The sequence below is a fragment of the Opisthocomus hoazin genome, chromosome 8 (assembly GCF_030867145.1).
Source record: "Opisthocomus hoazin isolate bOpiHoa1 chromosome 8, bOpiHoa1.hap1, whole genome shotgun sequence".
NCBI classification, from domain to species: Eukaryota; Metazoa; Chordata; class Aves; order Opisthocomiformes; family Opisthocomidae; genus Opisthocomus; species Opisthocomus hoazin.
The window spans coordinates 66,812,749-66,835,409 of record NC_134421.1 but is presented as its reverse complement, the minus strand read 5'-3'; the positions used below and the strand labels follow the sequence as shown (position 1 = coordinate 66,835,409).

Below are 22,661 nucleotides of genomic sequence, written 5' to 3'. Positions count from 1 at the left end.
AGGGGCAACTCTCAGATTTCTGTTGAGGGCTCCCCTGAGAGCCGCATTCCTCTGTGTGCTGTGAAGCTGATATATCCAGGAAATAATGGATGGGCTGGACAGAGAAACAGGCAGTGCCATGTGTCCGACACCTCCGCTTCGCTACCCACATCTCTTGCAATACAGCCAACAAACAGCTTTGCCTCAAGCAGCTCCTGCAAGAGGTTCCTTGATAGCCAGCAACTGTTGCTATGAGAAATTAGGTGCCTGCAAAAGGGGGGAGCACCCCACAAGACTTTGTAAGTGTAAAAACCAGAGAAATCAGGTTTGAAAAAATTGAGAAGATCAGCCAACGTTAATCTGTTTCTGCGTTCCCCACCTCTCCCTGCCTCCAGTAACTTATGATTCATCAAGTACATTTTCTAAGCATTAATTAAATAGACCAGTGAATGTTACGCTGGGTAACGAACGCAAAGTGCCTATCTTGACTGCTCCCTCTCAGCAGCAGGAAGATAATAATGAGTACTGCAGAAGGTATCTTGGAAGGCTTCAGAAGCCTTCTGAAATGTTTAAGGCTTTTTAGCTGTGAGGACATGCCTCCTACTGATCAGAGTGCTCTATATTAAGCGTTGGTTAACTGACTACTTGCTCTGAGACAGCTTAAGCCCCCTCATGCCACAATGAATGGCAATTCCCATCGTAACCAGCCAAGCACAGACATTTGTACAGTGGTGGCTGTGAGAAGCAGCTGTGGAAACTCCCAAACATTGGGTGATGGGAAATTGGCACTGCTGTAATTTCTCCCTTGCATTACAGGTGTGCCCACCTCCCACTTGCAGCAGGGAGAAATGCCTGACTGGGCCTTGGCATCGCCAGTGAGACTGCTGGTTCTTCAGGAGATGGAGATACCCTGGCCACTGCTGCTGGCCTCGTATGCGAACCAGTGTTGGGAAGGTGCTTGATCAGTAGTGCTACCTCCTTGCAGTGGGCATAGGAGGCCTCAGGACTATGAGGGAAATGGCCTCCAAAAACACCTGAGCTGGTGGTGTGCCAGTGAGAGCTGAAATGAGCAACACCACCAATTTCCACACACCAAAAGAAACTGGCAAATAAAAATATTTAGCACTGTCACTAGCACACAGCCCTGGACATGTCCTCTTAACCTGAACTTGGCAATCTATCAGCTAGCAGGGACCCAGCTCTGAGCAGTCGAGTTCCTGACTGTGCAATGTACTGTCGTAGCATTTGAGAGCACAAGCCTGTGTGTTTATTTCCAAACAGAACCTGATGAACAGGAAACATATTTCATTGTGGTCTTCAACACAATGATATTTTGAAGCATAACCACAGCAAATGGATGTCTTGTCTACTTCAGGTGTAGATCTGTCCTGAGGCAGTGATATCATCCTCGTTCTTGTGAAGTTTGACTCTGGTGGGAACCAGCTGGTCCAAAAGGCTTTTGTCCAACAACAAAAGCATGTTTTCAATAAAAAGAAACACTCAAGAACTCCCATTCTGGTGCCAAAGTGTTTTCTTCCAAGAAAATGCAAAGAAAATATTGAAAGCACGTTGGAAGACCTCAGAAAGGTTTCAACACTTGGTTTCACTGAGGAATAGCATCTTCTTCAGGAGTGCCCATAGCAGAAAAAACTATCAGTGAAACTGCAGCCCTGATTAGGACAAAGGGTCCCTCTGCCATCCGGACAGCCCAGACCAGGCAAGGGCATAGCAAACCATTCTCTTGTTACTCTCCTGTCGAGCCTTACTCCTCAGATGTCTTGCTGCCCTTGAAGGTAGGCGGTGGGGTGGCCACAGGGGCACAGAGGGCAGCCGGGCGAGGGACATGCCGACGTGTGTGGCTCAGGCGTGCTGTGCGAGCAGTGCCAGGCAGTGACGGGAAAGGCCGAGGATGGCACTGAGGGTGTTTGCTCCTCGTCAAGGTGTCCGTGACTGATAACTGTGTGGCAGTGATTTTTGAGTGAGTGCCTGCCTTTGGAAGGGCAGGAACTGGTGACTGAGCATTGGCAATGTGGGTGCCTTCCCTCCAGCTCTGTGATACTGTTTCCATGCAGGCAGGCAAAACACCCCTCTTGGGCCTATTAAGAATTGGAAAGGGGAAAAAAATCACAGAACAACAATCCAAGTGGCTCTGCTCTCCCCTGGTGAAAACATTTTTTTTCCATGAAAAAGGAAAATAAAGCGTAAAACCAGATTTCATGGAAGAAGTCAGAATGAAGCAAAAGGATTTTGGTTTTGATGTGCCATCACCTTCACCAGAGCTCCCTCCTGCCCTAGATGGGAAATACACTCAGACCCGAGAGAAAGGATTGAAATGGGCAGAGGTGTCTCCCACGTCCTTCCCAGGTGGCTGACTCCATTCTGGTGAGGGTGCAGGACAGAGCTGTTGGCAGAACTCGGTGGGCTGCATCTTGTTTCACTATTGCAAAGCAACGGGTAAAGGAGGAGACCCCTTTTCTGCCTCATCCATCCTGGGGTCTGGCTCATTATCCTTCACCATGTCATTTAAAACCTCAGAGGATAATTTGAAAAATATGAGGCCATTTGCTAACTAGGAAAAGAAAAATCACATGCATCAGTATAATGGACTTAAATGCAGATGCCATTATGTCCAGTGTCTGGTGCTAAATGAGTATTCTGAGCAGCGCAGGCTGCAGAGCTCCTTTTATGTTCCAGCCCTGTTTGCTAATAGTCATGGGTGCGCACTTTTATGTGCTGACACTTAAAGCAGACAATGATCATGCTAAATAGTTGGCCTGTTAAGTAATCAGCCAGAAATGAAAATCAGAGGCGCTAAAAAGCTCCATTTACCTCCCCTTTGGTGTTCATTTTGATTATTATCCCATGCCCTCTCCCCTGTGCCCGTGTCGTGCTCAGCTACCCTTGCCCAGCGGTAGGTACGCAGGGTGAGGACGAAGCAAGAGAGACCTATGTTAACTTAACCTTGTTGCAACCAAGCTGCAAAACTGGAGGCGAATATGATTCCAGGAATATAAAAAAAAAGCTGTCGATGTCGTTTCACCTGAGCCTGTTACCTCTCTCGTTCCCACCATCTATACAGTACTATGAACCTGTTTGCACTTTTACTTGCCACCCATCCATTCTTCTCCGTGTTTATAAGAGGCTGGCCCACTGAATTCCTGGAAAACCATGTGGTCTGGGGATATTTCCTCATTCCTGTGCCTCGTCTTCTCCATGTACAAAGGACAAGGGGATCTGCTTTGGAATGTACAGAGACCAGCTCTCTTCCAGGCTGTACATCCTGGCAGTCTTTGCAAACCAAGAAGTGCTCCAGTATCAGCATAGAGAAGGGAAGGAATCAAGGCAGTAATGCAGGCACTTTCCTCCCTGATGTCTGGTTACAGCATCAAGCATCGTGTGAAAAGGTGCTGACCTCAGCACAAAGAGGCTTCTGCCCTCTCACCAGGAGGGGAACCAGGCCTGACCAAGCCGTAAAAGCAGCAGCCTGCTTTGTATATTCTGCAAATCGCTCCACCCTGAAAAGTCCCGTGGAGCCTAGCTTGCAGTAGAAGCGCAGCTTTGCACAAACAGGCTGTTGCAGCTCCTCTTGGCTGGGAGTGATGTGGTTGTCTGTCCCAAGTGTAAGGCAAGAGCAGTGACCAGATCACAGCAGCGCACTGCCTTCCTCCCCTCCTCTCCCTCAGTCACCAGGGGAATGTCCCCACATTCTCCTGAGCTCCAGCCCAGCTCTTTCCTGCTCTTTGATCCTTACCAAGAGTGACACCTTGGCTATTAGATGTAACTTGCTGGGTGCACTGTCTTCCATAACATCATCTCTCAGTATCTGTGGACCATCTTTCATCTGAGGATCTCGAACTATTTTAGGAACAGAAATCCCTCCAGCCATTCCACTGTGCTGTCAGCAGCACACAAAGGTATGATTTGGCTCTGAAAGCTGGCATGGGGTTTACTTACTCACTGGCTCTACCCCTTTGTTCAATGCCACAGCGATGGGATCCCTCATCGCAGATCTTTCTGCTTGCTTCCCTGGTGACAGCAGATCACACCCACTGGTGTAAGGTGTAAAAGCACAAATTGCAATGAAAATGGAAACAATGTCTGCATGACTTTGACCCAGTCAGAGAATCTGTGTGTAGGCATTGGCATAGCTATTGCTGCTTGATCCAAATTAGGTACAAATCCTACACTGACAGCATCCATCATTTCTACATAGTACCGATCATGCTGTCTAAATGCTTCCCAAAATTAGACAAGACAATGCTGCCAGCATCGACACATTCAAAGTGTGGCTCAAACCAACAAATTTTTAGGGTGCTGCTTTTTCTCCCCCTTTGGGTGGCTGAATGGAAAGGAAAAACAACTTATCCCCTTCTCTAAACACAGCTCACTTATACAAATATATTCCCAGTTAAGCAGAAAATAGAAATGATGTTATGGGACTCAAGAGCCAGACTGCTATTAAGATGTGTGTGTAATGGATGGCTTAGCTCAGAGCTGTGTGCTAAGTAGCAGAGCCCCATTAGTTCCCTTCCTCAAGCAAAGGTCAGTTTTCACACAAGTAAATCTTCCTACTGGACAGAAGTTTCTCATATCTCTAAAGAGACTCTGAGGAGCAAAGCCTCCCCGCAGGCAATTTATTACACCTTCCCCCTGGTGAACAGAGCAGGGGGCCACCCTGAGAAGGCTGCAATAAATTGTCTGCAGGGAGCCTTGTCCTCCAGCACAAACAAGGTCTGAGCGGCTGTATTTATACCCTGCGGCTGGGTAGGAGGAGGGGGTTTGCAGAGCTGCTGTCTTTTGAGATCTTCCCCCTTAGTATACACACAGCTGATGCACACTAACCAGCAAAACACATGCTGTACGAAGGGATCTACAAAGAGCTTAGGGCACAGCTTTGCCGAACTTCATGGATAGAGCAGTTCACGGGAATCCCTGAAAGCAGCTTGGCTGGGCTGGGTTGGTTGTGCAGGTTTAGTGGTCTGATTTTTGCTATTGTTTCTACAGCACCCCAGCAGTGCATGGAGCTGTAGAGATATAATGTGAGCGGGAAATGTCTCTTTGTCTCCCTTACATGTAGCATAAACTGCCTGGGAGCTTGGTGCAGGGAGTTACAGCTCAGCGCTGACAGAGCGGGTGAGAGAGACGGCACAGCTGGACGGAGCTCAGAGTGCTAGCCACGAGGATGAGGATGGAGCACCTCAAGGTGCTGGATCATCTCAGGGCAGTTTCCTGGACTCTTCTGGGATGATCAAGCTCCATGGTAAAGTGGGTTCCAACACTGCCCTTCTTGCAGGTCCCCTTGCAGAAGGGTCTGCAGCTGACCAGGGAAAAGCAGAGGAACAGAGCAATTTGTGTATATATGATTTTTTCCCAGCATCTTCCACTGGGTGCTGGCAGGTGGGATGAAGTATATCCATGAGTGGGAGCAAACTCCACTACTTCTGCCCCTCTCCCCTGGCTGCAAATTTCATGTGTTTGATAATCTCCTCTGGCCTCTCTCCCCAGTTCCTGTAAGCCCTTGTCTCACAGCCTGGGGCAGAGAGATGGCTGCTCCTTTTTCCTCCTTGGAGGGCAGAGACAGGAGCTGGTGATTCCTCATTCCCTACCTGGAGCAAAGTCGGGGAACACCACATACCCCTCTCTGGTGGGGAAAACTGTGGATGGTGAAACACAGCCCGTTAACGTGTGAGATAATAAATTGCTCTGTTTAATTTAGTGTGGTTCTATTCCGCTCTTCCTGCCGTGGCAGGCTGCTGTCATCACCACCCCCTGATCTAATTTCTCGGAGAGGTGCAAAGCTGAGTGGAAATGAATGGCACACACAACCACGGTGTGCTGGGATCACCACGTGAGTGAGTCGGGCAAGCTGGGAGCAGGATGCCATGAATCTGCATCCCAGACGTGATTTCTGGCCAGCAGGAGAAGCAGCAGTGTATTTCAGCAACAGGCTGCAAGGTCCATCTTGCCCTATGAGCAATCCCCATTAGCAACAACTGTCTCTCTCCTTCCAGGGTCAACTGTTTCCAAATGAACTCCTACTTCTTTTATTTTTAACATTAGTCCTCTTCTAATGGAATAAGTCTTTAAAGACTGGATGTAGAGGAAGGCTGTAAAACTAAAATAGCCTAAGTCCTCATTAGCAGCTGAGATCTGGTCCAGTTCCGTTCAGGTAGTCAGGCACAGCCTTACAGATGCGAAATGCCTCCTCAACCCATGCTGCGCCAACCCTGTTTGAAATAATAATCTGAATTTATAGGCTGCCCTTGATGCACACCCAGGGAATTCATCAGGTGAAAATGGGTAAATACAATGTAGGTGCCTACATCTGAGCAGGGGTCTGAGGTCAGAGAAGAGACATAGGTATTTTAGATTGCAACATCCCGAATGCCAAAGCAGTCATTTAAAAGAAGCTGGATGAATTGTGCCTGAAAAGTGCCTGTTTCTTTCCAGTGGTTATACAGGGAAGCTGTGCTAATTAGCCCTGACGTAGAGCCATCTGCCAGGTAAACATCTCAGGTTTGTTGTGGTGAGTCCCATCTCAGACACCTGTTTCTCCTGCCTCGGACCTGGACCACCGGTGGCGCACACAGAGCTACGTTCCTTCAGGTTCAAGGAAACCATGACACGCATGAGCTTTGCACTCTGTGTTTCAGTGCCGGTCTCTTATTTAAGGCCACTTTGTTCTGTAGTAACTGTGGTAACCTGGCAAAATGTCTGGCCTCAATATTGAGAGTCCTGAGCCCCCACGGCTCCCATGCTGACCTCAGCCTAGCCAGTATATATGAACACATGCCAGACGTCGCTGGACACAGGCATTCCTTTGTGGGAATGCTGTTGGGCCATAGACACAAACTCTGCCCCATGGCATATTTGAGTATTGAGGATTTATTTCACATTTTTTTCCATTCCTTTCTGAAAGAAAAGCCTTTCCGTGTGGGATGTTCTGATTTAGCGTGACGACTTCTGGGGTGAGTTGTCACTGTTTAGCTGGTGGAGCTACCCTGAGAACGCATATATTCATTCCTGGGAAAAGATCCACCAGTGAAGTGAATTTTATTTGCTAAACTTGTTCATATAAATTAACAGCATGACAAACATCCAGAAGATAAAGAGATCAGACCCATGCTGGTGGTTCCCTAGTTGAGGATTGCTAATCCCACAAAGCCATTGTTTGAGGATGAGAATTCACTGCAAAGCCTGGCCAACTTTGCTTTCCATGAACAAACAGCATGTCTATGCTCTGGTCCTCCCTCACCTCAAAGATTTACACAAAGGGAGTAACTTTGCCTTCTTTCTCCTCCCTGCGTGAGAAAGAGCAAAATGCTTCCTTCCCTGCCAAAAGGATTCCAACCCTCATCTGAAGCCCTGCTAGCTCTGATTTCCTCCAACCTCCCTGCTGCCTGGGGCTCCACGCTTTACTTAGGTTCCTGCCCTTTGCCATGCAGTGCATGTTGTGAGGTACAGTTTCACTGTCTTCTTCTGGTGTCAGAACACCTATGTAAAATCAGCTAGTCAAGCAATCCCTCCTTCCTTCATCCCCATCCTTTGTTTGTCCTGGACTTTAGCTGTGACTCTTATCTGACTTGGTTTATCCACACTGTAAATCCTCTGAGGCAGGGAATGAGTTTCACCAACAACCAAGTGACCAGTGCTTTAAAAAGCCACCCGGGGAAGCTAATTCTAAGATGAGAACTAAAATCACCCCCATCCTGTTGCCAGCTGTCCTGCCTCCCCTGCAAGACATGTGGCACTCCCTCTTGCTTTCATGTAAGGCTTTAAAGCTATATAAACGGATATTAGCAGAGTCTCATAAAATAATATTGCACGAGAATAGCCATGGAGCAGTTCACAGATGCCCAAGCAGTTCTGATTGCTTCCCAGATTCCTATGTTGTTGTCAGTGGAAGGCTTCCAGAGAAGCACTAGATGACAACCCAAAGACAGAGAGGCTTCAGTTAGCTGTGCAGGTGTACAAGGGCAGAAACAATTTCTTCCAAACTAATGCTGAGAATGTCCTTATAAAATCCTCCTGCTTTGACACAGCGCTGTGAAATTTTTGGTCTTTGATTACGGAAGAGAGTAAAGACACTGTACATCAGTGTTCAACAATGTCAAACCACAAGGAAACGTGTCAGAAGATGAAGCTTCAACAGTGCTGCAGAGATTTAAATAAGAGAGGAGAAATTCACACTGCAAAGCTTGTGAAACTTCCTATTTTCAGCCTGCTTCTTCCAAGAAGACTTTGCTTACCAAGACATGCTTTCTTTAAGTGTAGTTATAGAGCAATCTAAAAATTATGGCATCTTTGGTGGGCATGTTGCCCATCAACATTGCTGCAGGCGTGTTAAGGGTAAAAACAATTTGATGGTCACACAAAATGTGAAAATCTTTCCTCTGTAGCTTCTGCTCTTCACAAACTACAATTTTACTGTTCTTGCCTGAAGTTTCATGTCTTCAGTAGTTACCCAGTGTAGTTGAATCGTATATTTACTGTGACTAGAGGGAAAACCCCACGTGATTACTAAATCCTGATATAGTAAACAGATTTTTCTGTAATGAACATCTGGCACATCCAGTTACTTGTATTACTGTCTCCCCAATTAGGACCCTCAGCACCAACCTAAGCTTTCTCAGCTGCAATGCTTGGGAGTGATAATGCAAGAAAGGTATCTGCAAAGACAGGCAAACCTTTACCAGTGATTTAGCAGGTGTCATGGACACCCAGTCCCTTAAAAATGAACACATTTGTAATTAGGTATGGCACAGCATTAGTTATCTCTGCTTTCCACCTCATGGCAGCAAGGGAGAGGGAGCATTCTGTTTATGGTATGGATGGCTCTGCAAGCTGCTGTGCACCCCCAGATTATCAAAATACAACCCTGTCTATGGGTGGATCTCTTCACAACCTTTCCTTCAGCCCTTGCTTTAGTTCTCAAGTCAGAACTCAGAATGCTGGGCAACAGATAGCTGGGGCCTTTCCAACTTCAGCCAGCTGTCTGGAGTCGATTTCTCCTCCAGTTGCCTTCTCAGATCAGATTTGGGGATGGACATGGGAACTCTTTATGTGCTGGAAAACTTTTTCAACTTCTTGCCAGCGTCTGACTTCGACAGGGGAGATAAACAGTAGAAAAGCCATGGTAAGTTAGTGCCCATTCCTAAGTCTTGAGGCATCTGGCCTTCCAGTCCAATTCAAATTGCAACTCACTATGACAATCCGCTCCTTACTACCACAAATAAGAGTATAAACCCATAGTCAGTCTGGTTTTCATGCACTCACTTTTCAGACACTGAATGCTGACTTTTCCTGTGTGTATTTCCCCTATGGATTATGATTCCAGAACAGGAGACGTCACTCATTTACTAGCTGCTGTGTGGATCCGTAGTCCTAAGATATCTCTTGGCTAAGATCCTGCTAGAATGACTTGTCTCTACTGCGCTGCCAGCTCTCATAAAACAATACAGATGGCAATATTTATGCTCGTTGAGCGGTCTTTGAAATGAATATAAGAATGGCTCAGTAGCACCAGCTTTCACACATTCAGCAGTTCCAATCCTAAAATCTCACTTAGCTCTTGCTCGGTCAGAGCTTTCTGTGCTTTCCATGGGATCCCTGTCCTAGCATGGACTCCTCAATTTGGCCCCTAGGCAAGATGCTTCATAACAGAGCTGATATGTTCATAATGAAGTTTTTTTTTTCCCTTTAATTTTCCTAGAAGTCTAACAGCTTTGCAGAAGACCACCAACAGATCTGTATAGTCCTAAGCACAGGTGGATCTGGATTGTATACTCTGGAACTGCTCAGCTCTGGATCTACCCTTGTGGTTTGAAGCACCCAAATTGTAGACTAAGCTCTTCTCTTGGGAGACAGATGGCCAGTTCTGGAGTCATGGGGCTTTGCGCAGCCTTGATTTGTGCTAAGATATATCCACCACTAAATATGGGGACATAAGAGAACAAAGAGTCTCTTGTCTTGAGAAGCCTCCCTTGTAATTGGCCTTAAACGAATGGCAGTCACTAAGCGGGGGAAAAAAGCTTCACTCAGGAGAAGAAACTCAAAAGTAGGTCTTCATTTTTTGTGGGTACTATGGAACGAATGAGAGTGATGTCAGATGCAATATAACATCGGAGTAGAAAGGCTAACAGAAAAAGACAGTAGCACTGCACTGGCTAGTTCTAGACATGAGCTACCCATTAAAAGTAAGTCAGAATCCTCAGCTTAATTTTGTATATATGCCATGCCAAGCCCCAGCCTGTCTCTGGGTGTTTTAAAGCTGCAAGAGGAAATTTGTCTTCTCAGAAAATATCTCCCTTAGTGGCAAAGACACTGTGTACGCAAGAGCACCGGCAGCTTCTGGCGGCTTCCAAACACTAACAGTTCCTTGCAAAATTCCCAGATGAAGAGAAATTCTTCCAAACTGCCATAATATTCATTAAAACCTTTCTGGTCTGATCCAGTTCGGTCTATGAATATGTTCTATGCCCATGCAGAAGCCAACTGTTTGCCTTCATTTGCTATTTGCAGATAATCCATTATAGCATTATGTGGTTGGGTCCAGAAGGTAAATACGATGGAGCTATACCAGGATTAATTTGGTCCCTGATATAATGCACACACTGGGCACAACCCAGAGGGAACGGATGGCTCGCCGGCGAGGAAGCGAGTGTTTTCTCTCCAGGTGGCTGGCTCAGGTTGGTTGTCCTGGCAGAAAGAGGTCTTTGTTCTGCAGCTCTACACAGCTTGGACTTTCCAGGAGTTCAAAACCCACAAATAAAAATGTAAAGCCTTAATGTCTGGTCTAGCCCTCATACAAGGTTTCTCTGTGGGCAGCTACGGGTTTTAGTGTGGCTACTACTTGTTTACACTTGTGTGAGAAGAGTTTTTGAAGCCAGAGAGCTCAAAAGAAACCTTTGTAAAAGTGTTTGTTTGTCCACAGGTGTTTCTACAGCATGAGAACCCGACGGCCTTGTTTCCTGGCCTCTGGGGAACAGGTCATCCGTAGCTGTATCCCGTGGGAAGGGTTTGACATCACGCACTTACCTGACACAAAAGTACAAAACAACCGGTCCTGACTTTTTGGGGAAGTCGTGTTCCAGCACCCGGCGGTCCAGCTGAAGCCAGTTCAGGTGTCCCCTGGCAAGAGAAGAGACAGTTTTGAGCCCAGTACCAAAGAGATTTCTTGCTGCTCGTTGCAATGAGGTCTGAGGTGTTACAAAAGATGAACTGAAGCGCATGCTATTTGCCCTCGGCTGTTGCATGATATTTGAAAAACACACAGTAAATGTTTGAGGAGCAGAGGCGATTCATCCTGGCAGCGTTTCAGTCTGGGAATCAAACAGCTAAAGTTCAATCTGTCAGGGTGAAAGCTGGCAGCACCGAGCAGGCAGGACAGCCCAAAATGTTATGAGCTTCACCTTTTTATTACAGTCCCCTGGAGCAGTCGTATCATTAAAAGTCTGTCAAGTTTTTCATTAGAAATCCTTATTGTTAAGAGTTTCCACAACGCCTGCAATATTTCACTCAAGGCTAAACCTGACTCTACTGCCTCAGACAGTTTATTTACCACCCACATGCCTGCAATAGCCTCTCTAGTTTTGCCCAGCCTTCTTTTTTCCTCCTTCTGAAAGCTCCTGAAAAACAGCTGCTCCATGAAGCGTTCCAGCTCCAATTACCACATGCTGCTTTTCTTTTGCCTAGATGGTACCTGTCGCTATTATCTTCTCCTATAATTTATCCATTCGTGCCTTGCTGCTGGAAGCTTTCCTGGACAGGAGCTCTGTTCTTTGTCACGTTCCCCACATTGTAGGGCGCTGTGTGTGCGTGAGAGGTATTTTATAAATATCATTATTCGTATTACAGGGGCATCTCACTCCCCAGCTGAGATAAAGGCCCTGTTAAATTAGGCACTGTGGAAATACACAGGGTAAAATTCAGGCCCCACTGAAGTCAGCGGGAATTTTGCCATTGCCTTCAGTGATGCTGGGGCTGCATCCTGTGAGCGTTTTGCTATTGATTTCAGCCAGACCAGATTTCACCCAGAGGGAGAGGCAGCCCTTGCCTTCAGCACTCTGCTGTCTAGACAAGCAAGGCGAGAGGGAATTGAAGAGATTTGGGGGGGGGGGGGGGGGCCTTGCAGCGAATAAAGCAGGAAATGGAACTCGGCTATCCTGAGCTCTATTCCAGTGTCTATTCGCCAGCTCCTGCTAATCCTCAAGAAGAATTCTTCATTCCACAAGAAATGAAAAAAGAAAAAAAAAGGCTTGGTTTAAAAAAAAGTGTTAAATTAACTTCTAGCATTGCCGCAAGCCTTAGCAATGCACCTTGTCAGCAAATACACTCAGCTTTCACAAGGGTCTGTCCATTACTGCTTAGCAGCACGTGTGCTTTGGGCAACCGAGAAGCCCCTTTGGAAAGTAAGCAACAACACCTGTTTTGCAATTTAACCAGATTAGTAGCTCCCCCATTCCACCTTTTCTAGAAAAATAAATAAAGGGGAAAGTAGCAGTTTGAGGAGGCTTTGAATCACCTGGGTTCAGTCTGAATTTCTGTACAGCTGTCCTGGTTTACGTAGCTGCAGAAAAGGATGGGCAGCTCAGGGACCTTCAAGGCCAGGCAGCTCTGGGCTCCCCTGGGGACCAGCTGGGACATTGTGCGTGCTCACCTAGGCACAGCGTGCTGCTCTGCACTGTGCTCACCTTGGCACAGCGTGCTGCTCTGCACTGTCTGAGGGATTTGAAACGGCTTGCGAGCTTCACCCATCACTCCAGTGGGTTCAGGATCAGACATTTTTAAAGAAACTGCCTCACCTCAAATTTTGCCATATAAAAGCCAGGTGTTCAGTGTAAGTAGCCTTTGTATCTGTTTTACAAGATCACCAAGTCTCAGCTAGGTACAATGAGACATGTGGAATCAGGACATCTGACCATGTCCATCCGTGTCACCCTGGACATCTTCTGGTGTACAAAAAGGATCAAAACCTTTCTTATCTCCTGCTCTAGACACCTGTGTGTTTCTCTCCAAGATATTTTAACTTTTAGTCAATTTTTTCCTCTAGACAAAGTTTTTAAATATCTTTTTTCTCCATTTATTTTTCTCTAGGTAAAGGGTAGCCTGAACTGTGTATTGGGGCACAAACCTACTAGCAGTGTGGCTGATGGAAAGGAGTGACATAATGTACATTTTCAAGCCTAACTAATGACCTGGGACAGTGCTGTGCAGTGATACTACCTGGGACTGGGGGTGAGGAAGGCCGTGTTAACGGGGCCGGGTGTCTGGGCTAACTGCCCTTGTTCTCGGCAGGCTGTGCAGCTGGAAAGCCGGCACGGTGGGGTCTCCCTCTGTCATTTCTGCTGCTGGGATGCAGTCGCCCAGTGCTAGTGTGGGATCCCTGCATTGTGCCTTGTTGTTCAGCAGGGATATGTGCTTTAGCACGGCTTGGTTTTTAGAAAGACAGATTCTCCAGGCTGTCAGAAAATAAGCCCCATTGGAAGATTCTCGGCCTGGGCATGCAAAAATTAGGGGAGTCCACATTTCCTGCTGCATCCCCCTTCTTGAAATCTGTCCTTTTTCCTATTTCGTTTGTGCTGAATTCTTCTTATGTTTCTTTTAAGAGGATTCAGAAAGACTCTAATTAACTGTGAAGGCCACAGAATGCATGGAGTTTGAAACTAGACATGCTCACCCATTCCTAGCCCAAGTACAAACCAAGCATTTATCCATGTAGGCCAAGATACAAAACCCTGCCAGAGTAAGGAAAAGCCACACTAAGCCCGACAGCCTATCCTGAACCTGTCCAGCTGCATTTGTATCACCAAAGTAGCAGCCACCAGCAGCTGATGGCATTACACACTTGTTCCCACCGAGACCGACTTATTGACAATGGACTTACTGTCTACCTCTGTGTTTATTCAGCAGAAATGTCTGGGTTTGCCTAGCACATACAATGAAGGGTTAAGAAGCCATGGTGCACAGAGCAGTAATTCACTTCAAGGTGTTTCTTATTTTGAAAAGACTTGCTCTTTTCATTTTCACTGCAGTTTAACTTGAGAAACTGGTTGATACAATCAGTACAAAAAGAATATATGCATATATTTATGCATACCAGGTTACACATTTATGTTGCACACGTATATGGTTGTACATACTGAATAACACATTTAATTGCCACTGAGTCTTTGGGTTGAAGAGTTTCATTACTCTCATCTGCATGGAGCTTAAATTTAAATCTCCTTTGGCAGAGGAAGGTCACTTAAATCACTGCCAGGAGCTAGCTGCTCACTGTACTCAATTACCACTTACAATCTTTCATCGCTGAGGGCTTCTGCACTGCAGACTGTCACCTAACTCCATGTTTTCAAGTGTGCATGTGTGGCAACATAGAGAACAGCAGCAGTGAAGGGTCACTGGCATCTGCCTGTGAATCTGGTCTATCGGGGTCCCAAACTACAGTGCTGTTACGCCACAAAACACTTTGCTCTGGAAGCCGTCTTGCTGTCTTCAGCAGAACTATTCATGGAGCACAAGCCCGTGTAAGACAGGGAAAAGTATGGGCACATAACCCTAGGCATGTAATAACCCTGCCAGTTTTCATGGACTAATTTAGGCAGCTTGCGCTGAGATCCCATTCATACATGGCTATGTCTAGCTGGATTTCCTTCGCGATTCAGTTTAGAGACGCCAAGTAGCTTTTGTTTCATTATCACCATTGATTTGGTCATTTGGGTCTTTATATCGGTGTATTCATAAATAATGGTGCGGGTAGTTTTGGGTGACCTGTAGGGAGGTTGAATATTGGAAGCCAGATAATTTTTCCCTGTTGGTTGTACTCGTGTTGGCAGTTAAACTGGTGAGTCAATAACAAATACATAACTGCTTTTAGAAAGAGAAACTGGGTCCATTTAGCTTACAGACTAAATATAGATTTTGGTGCCCAGGGTTCATATTGTCGATTGGATGCAGTAGTTCTGTTTTCTTTTATCAGGGCTTTCAGTAATAAGTGGTACATCAATGAATACTTTGCCTCCAGGTGGTTCTGTTTATACAGCTTTACTGCTTAGTGTCCAGTTTTCTGAAAAGTGGATCCACATTGATTTGTGTAATAAAGGTATTTGGACCAATAAACCAACTCATGCCTTCAGTGTCAAACTCATGTTAAATTGAGCGGACTTCGAGAAAGACCAATTCACATAATAGAAACCATGTAAGCTATTTTACATTTCCATCAATCGTGACAGAAACAAAAAAAACCCCTTTAAGCTTACAGATTTTCTTGTTTAAGGTCTTAATCCTTCAACAGAAATACTTCTGAAGAGGCTGCAAAGCTCAAAGAGCTATATGAGCTTAACTATACAGGTTTTGCAAACCAGTGGACTTGGAGGCAAAGGAACTGGTCTAATGCCAGACCAAGACACTATTCCGAGTGCTGCACCCTCCATCGGACTGGCTGTTCAAGCAGAACACGGGACACCTGGTCCCTCATTTTGGCTCTGCCGTGTGGCTGCAGGGTGGAAATAGGCTTCCCCCCAATTCCCAGAGATGAGAGAATATTCCAGGGAAGAGTGGTACCTTTCTTCCCCCTTGCCATCCCCTTGGCCGTAGGATCCTGGGCTAAGCAAGGGCACTCCCTGTTGTTACCTTTTCATGTTAGTACAGCTCTAGCACAAGTGTAGCACAAACAATAGGGACTTCAATCCCTTGCAGTTTTAATCCTATATATTAGGTAGCTGACGAAGCTGCTCTGCAGGTTATGCTCTGGCAAGGGAGCAAAAGGGTTTGGGTCAGCTTTTGGCTGGGCCCACGGAGAGGAGGAGCAGTGGGATGCAAAAGTTGGTAGTTCTCCATGGAGCAGGTGCCTCACATCTAAGGACAAGTAAAGGACATGGAAAACCTGCCCGTGGCCCAGACGGGGAGTCTGCAGCGAACAGAAGGGTAATCCTGACCACTTGCTCTCAGTGAATGCTGGAAGAGCTGATCCCAAGGGAAAGGGCGGTTAGTGGAGATTCATACTCTGCTGAACTAAAAGAAAAGGCCCTTTCTCCATTGCTTTTCACTGTTAATCAACCAGCGTATAGCTCTTCTGGCTTCATGTGAAGCTTGACCCCACGTGCTGTACAGGGACACCCTTTTGACCCATGCTCTCCTGCAGTTAATGGCTCACGCCATAAAGTGTTCCTATGATCATTAAAATAGGAGGCGTTATTCGCTCCTCCATCATAGTCTGATGATCTAATTTTAGTCACGCTGAATGCAGTAATGACCCTATATTATCACAAGAAACTATTAAGTCGCCAACGCAAAGGTTGTTCCTATTGATTTTCTTCTCAGGTTGTCATGATAGAGCACAACTAATGAATGGAAATCCCCTGTCCAAATCATTTCTAAATAAATTACTCTCATAGAGCTTTTACTCTTAAATAGAAGAATTGATTTAATACTTTAGTGGCCTTTCTTCTTTCTAAACTTGCAGTTCAACCAACTCCAGATTACATTTATGAACCAGGCTTGTTCTGTTTCAGCTGGTTATGAATTGCCTTCAAGGAAGGCACACAGAAACTCAGTGACGAGTGCAGAGAAGGAAATCCCTGAGGGCTTGCGTCACAGAATTAAAGGGTTTCTTTTTGCGTGCCTGGTCTGTATCAGCTGTAGGGCTGTGTTAGGTGCTCTGCAAACACATATTAAGAGGCTGGTTTTCCTCCTTTTTGAAGAAAGGATTTTTTTTTAAACTTCCATTTCATATTGCATGTTATGATCTGTGGTACAGAGCCCAGTTCATTTTCTGAAGGTGACACGAGACGTCTTTTTCCAAGACCCAATCCAACTGCCCAGGTATATTTTTTTGGCTGTGTTCAGCCAAATAAAACAATTACTGTTTGTGCCAACTCTATTCAGAGCTTTTTCCAACTGAGGAGGAAATATTACACATGTATTTTTTTTCTCAAGGTTATTTCCACAGCATTGAAGAAGCCTCAGTGCAAGGGTCAGACTCACTGTGGGACAGCAGAAGGGCTGCAGACCTAGCTTCGTGTTGGCTAGGACTCATTGACATGTTGCAGGGTTGTGTTTACTAGATTTATTGAAGTTTTCCCCAAATCTTTCATCTGCTTTAGCTAAGCTCCTGCGAAAATACACCCTGCTCCATCTTGACCACAGGTCAAGAGAGTGACCGAGTGAGTGGATGCCATCGCCTCACCCTTTGAAATCCTGTCTAGACAGCACACATCCATCCGCACGCGCTGCGCGGCTTTGAGCACTGCCTCGACAGCCTCCGTCAGCCTCTTGTGCTTCCTCCCATCGCTAACCCAGATCTTTGCTCACGCTGCTCCGTGTTAAACCTGGAAGCCCCAGGGGAGGCTGGGCTCTCTCTGATTGCTGACACCTCCTCATTAGCTTCCCTTGCACTCCCAGGGGAGCCCTGTGCCCGCTCAGCTGAGCTGAGAGCTGGGACTTGCTCAGCTGCTATCTGGTTGCAGTCTGACATGTGTTTCTTGTTTTTAACCTGTGCTGTTAGGACTGTTAAGTGAACATTTTCATCTCTTACTCTGCTTTGGCTTTCCTGCGTGGCTTTTCTACACCCCTCAGGCAGCACCCACTGGGTAACTTGCTCTCTCCAATAAGAAGTAACACGCTGGTGAACAGCAGTTTCCTGCTCCCGCTTTATAAGTTGCCAGTGCCTCCTGCTGCTCCTGCTTTGAGGACCGGTCTCATTAATTTGTGTTGGGTTGGAGATCTCCTACAGGGCTGAGCTCCTCATGTCAGGGAGATGGGATGGATTCTGGGCTCTCCTTTGGTTCATGTTCTGCTTCTGCACATGCCTGATGTTGAGCATCCCTTCACCCCAGGAACTGTGTCCTGAGATGGCCTCAGGCTGCCCAAGGCAGGCGCTTGCCAAAGGACCTGGCTCTAGAGGGGTGATCGCTACTGAGTTGAAGGTGGATATGTTTGTGCAATTATCCAGCAGCCTCTGATTACCTGATCCTAAATCATTATTCTAGCAGATGCTTAATATTTTGCTGCCACTTCGCAGCCACTTCATGGCTCATGACAGCAATACTGCTGACTCAGCTGTTCCAGGAACACAGCACTGGCTTGGAAATCTTGCTTTTTCAAAACAATGTAGATGCAGGAAGTCTCTTCCTGATTAATATACAAAAAAAAAAAGCCCTATTGAAAACCAAGGTGGAGTATGGTGGGCGCGCATACAAGACGCAGTCCATATGCCAAGGACAGTCTAACTACAGAGAGAAAACAGGCAGCCGGAAAAAAGTAGCAGGCACTGTGCAGTAGCACTGAGAGGTCACAGTCGAGGACTAATCATAGCATTTGACAGACCTTTAATGTTTCTCCAGTGTTAATTTTATACTTGCATTTCAAACAGGGGGTAGAAATGGCCTATCTTCAGACAAACCCTCAAATTTTGTGGTAATACTAGGACTCTGGGAGCTGGGGTGAACAACCAACATTGCCTGACGTGACTGCAGTGTCAGGGTCCCATGCTTTCATTTAGCTCAGCCACAAGGCTGTTGTGTGATTCCTGGTAAGGTCAAATCCTTTCCACAATGGAAATTTTATATTTAAAAATGCTTTTTGTTCATGTTAAATTTGGCAATCCCTTCCTTTCCCACACTTTCTTCTTTCCCTTTTCTAAGAAACTCTGGGTCTAAAACATCAGAAATAAGAGAGTAATTTTGTGAGGGTTTTTTTTTTTCTTTGCTTGAAATAATTTAGCATTACTTGGGAGAATAAACTGATTAACACTTTAATTGAACAGTTCCGCCTATCTGGTAATTATTTCGAACTAGCAAGTGGATCTCAAGCCCATGAGAGTTAAAGATAACCTTTTACCAAGGCCAAATGACACCAACTCTCTGAACATGGGATTAGGAAGGGATTGTTATTGCCTCTGTACACCTCTGACAATACTTAACTTGTTGTGGGAGGCCCCCAGCCCTCTGAAGATGAGGCAGTGCAGGACAGACTCCAGCGTGAGGTCCATGCCTCCCTAGACACTGGTATAGGACCTTGAGGTGCACAGGTCTTCTACGCTGGTCATTTTGCTTAGGACAAATCCGCCAAGATTTCCTGTAATCTAAGAGTTGCCTCTTAGGTCTTTGATTTCTCGCACTTACGTTTCATCTGTGAATGCAATTCCAAAGTACTCCTTCTCCTTCAGGTTGAAATGAGATGCCACCAAGTCGAGCAGCTCCTTGGCCAAAAGCTTTGGCTGGAAAACAAGAATGAAAGAAAGGGATTAATGAGGAGAACTTGGATATAACTGCACTGTTCTTCTGGAGGGAAATGCTATCCTTGAAGGTACTCCACTGCTGTTGCTTTTATGTTCCCTCTGGTCTTCAAGCTAAATCTGCAAGCAACATTAGCTCCTTGAAATGAGCAGTAGTTTCCCTCTTAGGTAAATAATAAAAACCTGGTGATTCTGACCTCTTCAGTGCTTAATGCAGACAGATCACCTGCTGCCTGCCAGTGTTCAGATGTACCATGACCAGCACACTCATGCCTCTCTGATAATATTAGTTGTATCAAGGACCTTTGCAAACACATTTCAGACACCCACTTTCACACACATTGCACAGATATAGACTCATAACACCAAGAAAATACATAGTGCCAAAAGATAGGATGTGACAGGACCAAAGGAGAAGCAAATGACAGAACAAAATAGTTTCTTATTCAATAATGGTTGTCATTTGGGAATAAGGATGTGTTCTCAAATTTAGGTACTTGGAAGGAAAGAGAGGAAAGTAACACACACTTTCAAAATACTCTTTGTAAGAGTATGAAAGCCAAGCTCAGAGAAGCTGTTCACCTCGTACAGAGGATGGTGCATTACTACCACAGGGCAATTCTGCTTTTTCTGCAAAACCTTATTCGACTTTCAAGTCTGAAGAGTCCTTCTTCCTCTATGAATTTTCACCAGCTCTGCTGAGCTCTTGTGTTACGTATGGGACTACTGATGTCTTGGCTGTGACAGAGCTCTTGTCCTGACTATCACTGATAGGAAACAGGGGTACAAAGGATTTGGGTAGATGCAACCTGTAATCCCACAGCCTGCAACAGCCCCAGAACCCAGAGGTGCCATGGTTACAGCAGCACTGGCACAGTGGGGTCAGAGATCCCAACAGTGTTCCCTGGTGACTGCTCAAAAGGATTTGGTCTACAAATCTCTGTGCGGCAAGCCTCAGTGAAAATAAAGCTGTCTGCAGGCTTGACTGCCCCAACAAGTCTCTCAGGCAGCTGAGTTAGAGTTACCCTAGACATGAACCTGTTGTTAAATGAATGACAAAATGATGATGCTGTGCAGAAGATGGGTGGCAGGGACCTGAGAGCCCTGCTGTCCTAATTGACTGCGCTGTCCTGCAAATACAAACACAGATTGTGTTGAAAAAAACCCTGATTTGTGCTTAAATCCCAAACAGGTTCATAAGACTCTCAACCTCTCTCTAAAAATGCCCCTAAACCCAGCACTGTCATAGTATCTGACACAGCTGAGACAAACTTGGAGTATACTTCGCTGGCATTCAAGTGAGAGTTACGCTGTCCTCCACCCACCGGTCTCCCTGCTGTGTCCTAGTGTGGTTGCCAGCAGTGTCCATTCTGCTCCTTTGTGCACCCAGCGCAAGGGTGGTTTCTAGCAAAGACAGAAGCAATAGCCATGCCTAAATGCAGCACTAGCTTAAAGCAGCGCCCAAAAATGAAGAGAAGTTGCTGTGTAGGAAGAGCAGCCTGGCAGATAACAAACAGGTGGGATGTGACTAGCTTCATTTGAATTCCCGAGACAGACTTCTCAGGCACAACCGTTGGAGTCTGCTGTGTCTATGCTGCCTGCTACGATGCCTTTCCCAGACTCCTGAACAGCGCTCAGAGCTGAGTAGACCAGGCGTGGGGCCATGGTCATGTCCCTTGTCCCCCTGGGTCCCTCCAGGGACTCAAACAAAGAGCACATCAGCTACACCAGTCTTTCTGGAGACTCCTCAGAAGCTTCTCTCCTGGCACTGTGCTGAGTGGGATGGACATTCCCAGAATCCTTCTCTGCTGTAAGATGAACCTCCCTTTGTCAGAGCATTTTAAGGACAAGCTACAGTCTGGCTTATAAGGTACTGTGATGAAGAGGATGGTAAGACTGACAGGTGGATTCATTGACACAAATGCTCAGTTCATGTACTTACTGGGGGCACTAGATGAGTTTTCAGCTTAATGACGGAAAAACAAACACAAACTTGTGCAGGAGAGAGAGGAAGGGGGGGTTGTGCCTGTCAACGTGCTATTTGACAGCCTAAGTCTTCCTTTTCCTCCACCTCTGCCAAAACCTCCCTGCTCCTTTCTCTCCCAGTTAGGGCAAACCCTCTGCACCAGGAAGGCATTTCTTTCCAGCCCAAGAGGAAGGGTGGGAGTGCATGGCCAGTGATGGGTGTAGGGGAGGGCAGGACTGACCCCTCCACAGCCAAGGCCACTGGAGGAGGTGAACCTGGGCATCCACATCACAGCACACATTGCAAACTGGTGGCTGGTGGTGCTGGTGGTGCTGGTGGCTGGCACTGCCTGGCTCCCAGTGCTCTGGGGTGACTCCGTTGTGTGATAAATGGTCAATTGTGCTGCCAAGCAAGGAAGCAAGATATCAGCCAGCCTTTCTGGCTGTCCCACCTGAGAGGGCAAGGGTGGGGAAGGGTGGTGAAAAAGCATGGCTCAAACACAGCAGTGTTTTCCCAAGCCTGTGTTAAGCACTTGGAAGGGATAATTTGAGCTTTCATATTTTGCAAGAAAGCAGAACAGAGCAATAAATGGCTGATGTGAAACAGGTTGCCTGTGGACACGGGGAAGCGATGGGTCCCTTGGCTCCAGCCAGCCAGCGCTGTCACAAGGGTCAACTGGACAAGGGGTAAAATCCCCTTCTGATGTCCAGCCACATCATGGAGAACTGATGCCCAGCGTCCCTGGCCCCACGCACTGCTGCATGCAGCCCCAGGAGTCGACTGAGGAGCAGAATCTGAAAGTACCTGCCTCCAGCCACCCTCCTCGGGCAAGGTGGGTAAATGCAACATGTTGCCTCCTTGTCTCTGCTGAGTGAGACCTGGCTGCTGAAAAAGCCCCAGAGAGGTGGTCAGCACACTGTGACAACCTTCCCTTCTCTACTGCCTGGTGGTGGCTGCTTCTCCCCAGCATGGACCCTCTCCTGTCCCTGGGGCTCGGCAGGGGCACGATCTCCACTGCCCTTGCTGTGGGGCCTCCTCCAAAGCCTGCGACAGCAGATAAGGCAGGATAACCCTTTGCCTTGCAAGATAAGGGAAAAGAACAATAGATGCAGGCCCAGCACTGGAGCGGTGCCAGGTTAGTTACTGGGCCAGCATCCCTGAAGAGGCTTACAGCAGTATAGTTAAGCCCTGCTAGTCCCCTCCAAGATTACTTTCCACTCTCCTCTTAAGCTCTGCAAGGTTATTGTCCTTTCCAGTGGGATGAGTCCTGTGTTCTCCCAACACAGACTGGCAATCTGAGTCTTCAGAGGAGAGAGGAGGAAGGTGTCTTCTCCAGGTAACAAAGACTCCTGAAGACAAACCTGCACAGCAGGGATAAGGGCAGGAGAACCCTGCCAGGCACAAGCTGAGCTGCAGCCCGTCCTGCAGTCTCAGGAGACACCCACGCGCTCAAAGTTAACGGTCAATCTGCTTGCCGTTCGT

General features: G+C 46.7%; 1 protein-coding gene across 7 annotated transcripts in view; it reads right to left on the bottom strand.

Annotated features, from left to right (window-relative positions):
- FRMD4A (FERM domain containing 4A) overlaps positions 1-22,661 on the bottom strand; it is a 392,745-nt gene that overhangs the window by 88,256 nt on the left and 281,828 nt on the right. For all 7 annotated transcript variants that reach the window (XM_075429179.1, XM_075429184.1, XM_075429182.1 and 4 more), the window contains 2 exons: positions 19,101-19,195; positions 11,017-11,109 (listed from right to left, as the gene is read on the bottom strand). In XM_075429179.1, coding sequence (XP_075285294.1) covers positions 11,017-11,109; positions 19,101-19,195 — 188 coding nt within the window. The remainder of the gene's footprint in view (positions 1-11,016; positions 11,110-19,100; positions 19,196-22,661) is intronic.